The 8,944-nt window shown below is 42.1% G+C and overlaps 1 protein-coding gene across 2 annotated transcripts in view; it reads right to left on the minus strand.

The window, feature by feature from the left end:
• Nucleotides 1-8,489, minus strand: part of IQUB (IQ motif and ubiquitin domain containing) — an 82,057-nt gene extending 73,568 nt beyond the window's left edge. Inside the window, exons 1-2 of one of the 2 annotated variants that reach the window (XM_070788075.1) lie at nt 8,361-8,489; nt 1,424-1,836 (exon numbers count right to left, since the gene is read on the minus strand). In XM_070788075.1, the coding sequence (XP_070644176.1) occupies nt 1,424-1,832 (409 nt within the window). In that variant the 5' untranslated portion in view covers nt 1,833-1,836; nt 8,361-8,489. Of the gene's footprint in view, nt 1-1,423; nt 1,842-8,360 lie in introns of both variants that reach the window. The other variant, XM_070788076.1, reaches the window with a different exon arrangement.
• Nucleotides 8,490-8,944: the final 455 nt, after the last annotated feature.

The following is an 8,944-nucleotide window of genomic DNA, read 5'->3' on the forward strand; positions in this document are numbered from 1 at the left end:
GAAGAAAGCTGAGTGCCGAAGAATTGATGCTTTTGAACTGTGGTGTTGGAGAAAACTCTTGAGAGTCCCATGGACTGCGAGGAGATCCAACCAGTCCATTTTAAAGGAGATCAGCCCTGGGTGTTCTTTTGAAGGAATGATGCTAAAGCTGAAACTCCAGTACTTTGGCCACCTGAAGCGAAGAGTTGACCCATTGGAAAAGACTCTGATGCTGGGAGGGATTGGGGGCAGGAGGAAGAGGGGACGACAGACGATGAGATGGCTGGATGGCATCACCAACTCGATGGAAGTGTTTGAGTGAACTCCGGGAGATGGTGATGGACAGGGAAGCCTGGCATGCTGTGACTCATGGGGTCGCAAAGAGTCAGACACGACTGGGGGACTGAACTGAACTGAACTGAACCGAAACTTTTCATGGCAGTGATTTCCTAAGCTTTGGGAAGGGAAACTGTGTTCAGGAATCTATGAGCCTCAGAAAGTACAGGACCAAGACCACTTCTTTAAAGCACCATGTGTTTGTTATAAACTATAATCATAATTGAAGAAATATCAAAAAATGATGCCCAAATTTATACCAGATAATGAAATTGGGGGATAACAGCATCAATTAGGTATAAATGAGCTTGATTACTTTCTCCTCCTCCTCCTTTATATTCTTTACTTGAGGGATACACCACCCAAGAGCTAATACTTCCCTGGAAGCCACATTTTACCAGCCAGACTAAGCTGCTGTTATTGTTAAGTGATGACCCATATTCTCCACTCTATGGATGGAAACTTTCTCAAAACTTATGAACAATGAGGAGAAGGAGATGTCAGTTTTACCACCCAAGTAGAATTCTCTGTGTAACCCACCTTCTTGCTGCTCCCCTTCTGCTTTGCTACCAGCAATGTAGTAATAACTTCTAAATGCCATGCCATCAACATTATGTCTTTAATATTAATCCATAATGAAATACAACAATGACTTTTCTGAAGCTGAATATAAAGTTAACACTAAGAAATATGGAAATACATAAGAGCAACAAGATATATGGAATGAGCACTATAGAAGAAACTAGAAAAATACGGTGTCAAGTTCCCATCCCACCTGTTGCTAGCTATGTAGAATGAATTCCAAAATGGCACACGAAAGAATTACAATTATACTCAAAAATTTCTCCCTAAACATTTAAAGAATCTATTTTATTTGGGAAAAACAGATTAACGATTACTTTAGAATTTATTGATTTTCCTTTATTTAAGGAAAGTAAATACTGCAGCATAGAGGAGAAGCTTCACACAAAAGATTCGTGTGGCTCAGCCACAGAATAGGATATGGGAGTGGGAAAGTAATATCAAGTATAAAATAAGTCAACAAGCAAAAAACAAAAACAAAAATCAAGGCAAAAAAAAAAAATAGTCTGTCTTCCCTAGGTAATACCTGTTGCTAAAGAATCTTTCGTTGATATTCTCAGAGATTCCTTCACAGCCTTTACTTTTTCCATAAATGTCAGAGACGCTTCTGAATATGGTCTGGCTGACTGCACTGCACTCCCAGATTTCGCTAGAGAGCCTCCACCATCTTCAGCTTGTTTAGCTGTCATAACGTCGTCCATGAGTTGCCCGACATCATTCAGTTCCAGGCTTGAAACGCTCTGGTCACTCAGGTCAACACGTTTTCCACGGCCTCCACTAGATGGATCTAGTTCAGATCCATAGTCTTCAGTTCGATCTGACTCCAGAACCTCTTCCAAGGGAACTGGAATATTGATAGACCCCAGAGCATCCTCTCTTTCTTCTGATGAGTCAACAGCATTCTGAGAATCAGCTTCTTCCTCCTGGTCAGACATTGTCCTGAACTGAAAAAATAAATAAATAAATATATTCACTACACACAAAACTTCTACACCAAATATAAAATTAATTGCTGGTATACAGTAATGCTTATAATATACTACAATGTGGCTCATTATATATTTAAATATTCTCTTAGTAATGGCATTAGGTAAAAAACATTGGTGAATTTTTAATTAAAACACCACAGAAAGTAAAAATGTATACCAAAAAGAGAACCTCAAAACACAATAAATTTGAGAGAAATCTTCTGTGAAGAAAATAATTTTAAAACATTCTAAAATATACTGTCATCTCTTATTCAATGACCAATCAATTCTTGTGAAAATTTTTTTCAGTAACTTTTTCTAAAATATTCATTTATTTATTTGGCAGCACTGGGTCTTAGTTGTGGCATGTGGGATCTTTTAGCTGTGGCATTCGAACTCTTAGTTGTAGCAGGCAGGATCTAGGTCCCCGACCAGGCATCAGACCCAGGCCCTGTGCACTGGGGGCATAGAGTCTCCGCCACTGGATCACCAGTGAGGTCTCTATAACATTTTGTTGTTGTTGTTGTTAACACAAAACTAACATAGGATTTATGCTTCTGCCTTACAATTGAATAGAAGCATCAAGAAACCTGTTATCTCCATATCAACTATATGCTGGAAAGTATACACTGGGCTTCCCTGGTAGCTCATATGGTAAGCAATCTGCCTGCAATGCGGGAGACCTGGGTTCGATCCCTGGGTTGGGAAGACCCTTGGAGAAGGGAATGGTAACCCACTCCAGTATTCCTGCCTAGAGAATTCCATGGACAGACCATGGGGTCGCAAAGAATTGGACACAACTGAGCGACTAACACACACACACACACACTCTATACAGCTTTGCTCTCACAAACTCTAGCAGAGGTGTCCAGTGACCTCTGCCCACAAAACACACATCAACAAACAAATGTGGGTTGATCTTGGAGCTCACTAAGGCCTTAGCCACAGCCACCAAGGGCTTTGGCTTGAGAGTCAGTGTGACAGTATACAGAAGGTTGGGCCAGGGTGGGCCAGAGCCTCCCAGAGCCAGGCTTCAGAGGCAGGAGCTGAGCACTGAGGCCCCAGGGTGGCCAGGAGCCTGCCTACAGACGCTGCCAGGAAGAGGGGATAGGAAGGGGGACTTGAGGCTGATTGCTGTGGCAGCAGCACAGGGAAGATTACAACTTGAAACAGTAGTGAGATGGGAAAGCTATGTTTGGAACTCCTACTTTAAACATAGATCCTTATGCAGAGAAAATTTTTTTTAAAAGAAAAATTAAAAAAACAAAAGAATACCTAGAATAAAAATGTATACTTGTTGAATTTAATGAATACAGCATTAAAGCTGAAGAGAGAATCAGTAAACTGAAAGATAAATGAAAAGATTTTATGTAGAATATTGCGAAGAGATATGATATGAAAAATATGAGACATTAAGGGCCATGAAAAAAAGAAAGAAACAAAGTCTAGCATATATTTCTAAGCATTTATTAATATCTTGCTTTGAGCTAAGAATAGCTTTGTACTATTAAAATAAAAAACAAAAAAGAGTGTAAAACAGAGACTGCCTGTGGCCTGTGAAGCCCTTTTCAGAAAAAGTCTGCCAGCCCCTGATCTGGCATATGGCAAATTGGAGTCCTAGAAGAAAACAAAGAAAGAAAATATTTTAAAAGCTAATGGCTGAAAAAAATTTTTAACTAATTAAAAATATGAATCTACAGGTCCAGGAAGCACAATATAAAAATATACCTAACAAGATAAATAGAAATAATTCATAGCAATGTTATATAACATTGCCATAATTATGTATATAGTTATGTGTTATAACTTACAGAATAACAAAGACAAGATCTGAAAAACAAACAGTGATAGAGGACATATCATCTTCTTTTTGAGTCATATTAATCTGGCAGCATTAATGAAAAGGATAGAAAAATGAAATCATTACAAATTTCTCATCAGAAAAATAGAAGTCAAGGCAATAATGGACTAATTAAAAGAAGGAAAATACCAACCCAGAACTGTACACACAGCAAAACTACCTTTAAAGGAGAAAAACAGAAACATTACAAGCAAGTTATCACCAAGATATCTGCTGCAAAGGAACTTTTACAGGATATGCTTGAGGAGGAGTAAAACGGGCCAAGTGTAAGTCTGAAGTGCAAGAAGGAAAGGCAAACAAATAAATCATAAACCCATGGGTAAACCCGGGCTTCCCTGGTGGCTCAGAAGTTAAAGCGTCTGCCCCCAATGAGGGAGATCCCGGTTCGATCCCTGGGTCGGGAAGATCCTCTGGATGAAGGAAATGGTAATCCACTCCAGCATTCTTGCCTGGAAATTCCCATGGACGGAGGAGCCTGGTAGGCTACAGTGCACGGGTCGCAAAGAGTCGGACACGACTGGGTGACTTCACCACTACTATGGGTGAAAGAGAAGTCGCTCAGTCGTGTCCGACTCTTTGCGACCAGTGGACTGTAGCCTACCAGGCTCCTCCGTCCATGGGATTTTCCAGGCAAGAGTGCTGGAGTGGATTGCCATTTCCTTCTCCAGGGGATCTTCCAGACCCAGGCATCGAACCCGTGTCTCCCACATTGCGGGCAGACGCTTTACCGTCTGAGCCACCAGGAAAGCCCAAGTAAATACTGTCAACACAAAATAAAAACAGCTGAAAATTAAAATATGAGACAATAATAACAGGTAACTGGGAAGGGAAAGATGAGAATAAACTATTATCAATTCCTTATATTGTTTACAAAATTGAGATATGATAGTCTTAATCCTAGATACTGTTAAATTAAATATGCATAGTTAAATTTCAAGAACCAATAAACGAACTGAAATAAAGTTTTAAAATTCCAGAAAATTAAGGAGGAAAAAAATGAAATGAGACAAAGTTGAACAAGTTTTTAAGAAGTTTAAGAAAACTCTTTAGGCTGTCACCCATACACACACAAAATCTTCCTTTGGATTTTTTTTTTTTTTTTCCCTCCTATAACAAAGTTTAGTTCCCTGATTAGAAAGAAAGCAGCATAAAGAAGGCTTAACTCCTAGCAACATAATTATTTGCCCTTTTTGGAGAATCTGAGGTAATGCTTTCTATCCGGTGGGTCATTCTCCCTACAAAAAATGGCCAATATGGCATCTTCTAAATGGCAATAGTAACAAATCAATAACTTCTGCTATTCAAAAAAGACAACTAGAAGAATCAAGTCAAACCATATACTCAGATGTAATTTTTTGCAAAACTCATATTTCATAAAAGACTCATATCCAGAATATATGGGGGCATCCCTCGTGGTTCAGATGGTAAAGAATCCACCTGCAGTGCAGGAGACACGCACTAGGTCAGGAAGATCCCCTGGAGAAGGGAATGGCTACCCACTCTAGCATTCTTGCCTGGGAAATTCCATGGACAGAGGAGACACAGTCCATGGAGTCACAAAGAGTTGGACATGACTAAGCGACTAACCACGAGCATGATCCAGAATAAATACAGAATTCTCAAAACTCAATAGTAAGGAAAAAAAAAAAAAAAAACCAGTGGAAAAAAATGAATAAAAGATTTAAACAGATCAGTCACCAAAGAATATACACAAAAACACAAAGAAGCAGGGCCAGGACAAGACTGAGACAAATGAGGCATCTGCTCTGCCCTATATGTATTTTTGTGCCTGAGAATAAATGCCACCTAAAATTTTCAATCTAATTGCCTCAGTTTCCTCACTCTAATCCTGACCCCAAGGACAACCACATGAAAAGATGCTCCATATCATTAGTCAGTGGAGAAATGAAACTTCAAAACACAATGAGATTCCAAATTATTCCAAAAATAATTTCAGCTCAACAATAACCAGTGAGTATAAATATGAGTGGAAAACTCTTGTATCTTGATAGTGAAAATGAAAATGGATATAGCATTTGAGGTAACCGTCAGCTTTCTTGTAAAATTAAACACATATTAATCATATGACCCAGCAATTCTGTATCCTTTACTCACGTGGAATGAAAACCTACAATCACTCAAAATGTCCATATGCGTGCGTGCTCAGTCGTGTCCGATTCTTTGCGACCCCATGGACTGTAGCCTGCCAGGCTCCTCTGTCCATGGGATTCTCCAGGCAAAAATACTGGAGTGGGTTGCCATGCCCTCCTCCAGAGGATCTTCTCCACCCCAGGATCAGCTGAACTCTGATCTCCAGCAGCTCCTGCATTGAGGCCGATTCTTTACCCCTGAGGCACCAAGGAAGCCCCAACACAAAAGTTATTAAAGGTTTTATTTTTAATCACCAAAGACAGGAAACAATACAAACATTCCTTAGCTGAGGAATGAATAAACGTACTATGATGCATTCATAAAATGGAATATACCCCATCAATAAAAAGGAATAAACCACTGATACAACAACATGGGTGACTCTCCAGTGAATTATGCTAAATTAAGAAGCCAGTTCTAACGGCTACTTACTGTATGGTTCCCTTAGGTGGAAAAAACAAAGCTCTTGGTTCGAAAGCTCTAGAATTCTCTGGGTAAAGTACAAAGTGAGCCCGGTACACAGCAGGTAAGGATAACTGAAGAAAGAGGAAGACCACTTCAGACTGTTAAGTAGCAAGGAAACTTACAAAGAGGATTGACTTGGACAGCCTAAAGAGAGTAAATCTCAACATCCACCGCCAAAATTCTAAGAGTTTATGAGACCTTAACTGGGTTCAGCCATAGTATACACTTTCGTTGGTCTCAGTAACACATCCCTCATTGAGGAGCAATGGGGGAAGGTACATTCCAAGGACTGGAGGGGGAAAGAGTCTCCAACTGCCCACTTGGGTAGTGAGTAAACCCCCGGTCATGTCCTTTCAATGACTTCCAACAAAAGCACATGCCACTATATACAATGTTACAGACACAACTACATATTTGTATATGCTCAGAACACTCTGGAAGGTGAACTGGAGGGCAGGGAGTTGGGGAACATGGGTGGAAGGCAGATTTTCACTGTTCATTCTCTTTACTGTTTAAACTTTTAATCATTCTCTTTACTGTTTGAACTTTTTCTTTACTGTATTATTATGTATTCAAGCGTAAATGTTATCATCTTTTAAAAACTGTTTAAAAAGAAAAAATACTCTGACTGCATACAAAAACGTTCCCCTTTCACCTACAATGTATATTTCGTTGCTATATCTAAGCTTAAGTAGTAAGACAAGGATCCAGCTTTCAGTTCAGTTCAATTCAGTCGCTCAGTCATGTCCGACTCTTTGCGACTCCATGAATTGCAGCACGCCAGGCCTCCCTGTTCATCACCAACTCCCAGAGTTCACCCAAATCCACGTCCATCTAGTTGGTGATGCCATCCAGCCATCTCATCCTCCGTCGTCCCCTTTTCCTCCTGCCCCCAATCCCTCCCAGCATCAGAGACTTTTCCAAAGAGTCAACTCTTCGCATGAGGTGGCCAAAGTACTGGAGTTTCAGCCATAACATCACTCCTTCCAAAGAACACCCAGGACTGATCTCCTTTAGAATGGACAGGTTGGATCACCTTGCAGTCCAAGGGACTCTCAAGACTTTTCTCCAACACCACAGTTCAAAAGCATCAATTCTTCGACGCTCAGCTTTCTTCACAGTCCAACTCTCACATCCATACATGACTACTGGAAAAACCATAGCCTTGACTAGATGGACCTTTGTTGGCAAAGTAACGTCTCTGCTTTTGAATATGCTATCTAGGTTGGTCATAACCTTCTACCACATAGCCTTGTTGCGTTTTTAAATTTTTTAAGAGGTGCAGCAAAGACCTTAGATGGAGAGAAGTGAAAGAGGAGAGTCTGGAAGCGCTGCTGCTGCTGCTGCTGCTGCTGCTGCTGCTGCTGCTGCTAAGTCGCTTCAGTCGTGTCCGACTCTGTGCGACCCCATAGACGGCAGCCCACCAGGCTCCCCCGTCCCTGGGATTCTCCAGGCAAGAGTACTGGAGTGGGTTGCCATTTCCTTCTCCAATGCATGAAAGTGAAAAGTGAAAGTGAAGTCCCTCAGTCGTATCCGACTCTTAGCTACCCCAGGGACTGCAGCCTACCAGGCTCCTCCGTCCATGGGATTTTCCAGGCAAGAGTACTGGAGTGGGGTGCCATTGCCTTCTCCGTCTGGAAGCACTCTACTTACTAAAAACTGTAAATGGCCACAAAGATGGCTAAACGGTTTCTAATACGAAACCTGGGTTGCACACACGTCTTGCTTCTCTATTATTAACCATGATAAGCACTTGGGGTTGGAGGTGAGGTAACCTCCTAGACTAATGCTGCTACTTCCATTCCCAAATTATAGATCCGGAGCCAGAAAAGGAACCAAGTGATGGGATGCTTTGCACAGTTTTTTAGGCAAAGGTGGAACATTCCGGACTGGCCAGTCCCCATGGCCCAGTCTGCTTCACCCCTCACAGAGCCCTCAGAGTCCGGCGCCTTAGCCACCCGCTCAGAGTTGGTCTAGGGATCGGGCCAGTAGAGGGCAGCCAGAACCTATCCTCCTACCTGACCAACAAACGCAGTTACTCGAGTGGAAGCGGTTCCCCCGGCTCCTAGAAAGCAGAGTCCACATCTGCCGAATTCTGTTACCGGCCGTTTCCTAGCAACGGTCCTGGTACCACCCCCTCCCACTAGGACACAGTTCCCGCGAGAAGAGGCGGTGCCCGCGCTGGAAGGGTGGGGGTTTGGGGGAAGACAGGGAGGAGGGGCGGAGACAGGGAGGAGGGGTGGAGCCAGGGAGAGAAGGGGCGGAGAGAGGGACTGAGGCCGAGGGAGGGGCGGGGTGAGGGAGCGAAGGGGTTTGTTACCTACTCATACTTTAATGTGTTGGAGAAGGAAATGGCAACCCACTCCAGTGTTCTTGCCTGGAGAATCCCAGGGACGGAGGAGCCTGATGGGCTGCCATCTATGGGGTCGCACAGAGTCGGACACGACTGAAGTGACAACAGCAGCAGCATTACCTAGATACTAAACTGGTTCTGACAGTAACCACTCTCTTAGATGTCTTTTCATACTTGTGATATGGCACGATTCTCCAAAACAAATACTGACATCAATCTGCCCTTTATGAAAAATCAAGGTTAGAGGAA

The sequence above is a fragment of the Bos indicus genome, chromosome 4 (genome assembly GCF_029378745.1).
Source record: "Bos indicus isolate NIAB-ARS_2022 breed Sahiwal x Tharparkar chromosome 4, NIAB-ARS_B.indTharparkar_mat_pri_1.0, whole genome shotgun sequence".
In the NCBI taxonomy this organism is placed as follows: Eukaryota; Metazoa; Chordata; class Mammalia; order Artiodactyla; family Bovidae; genus Bos; species Bos indicus.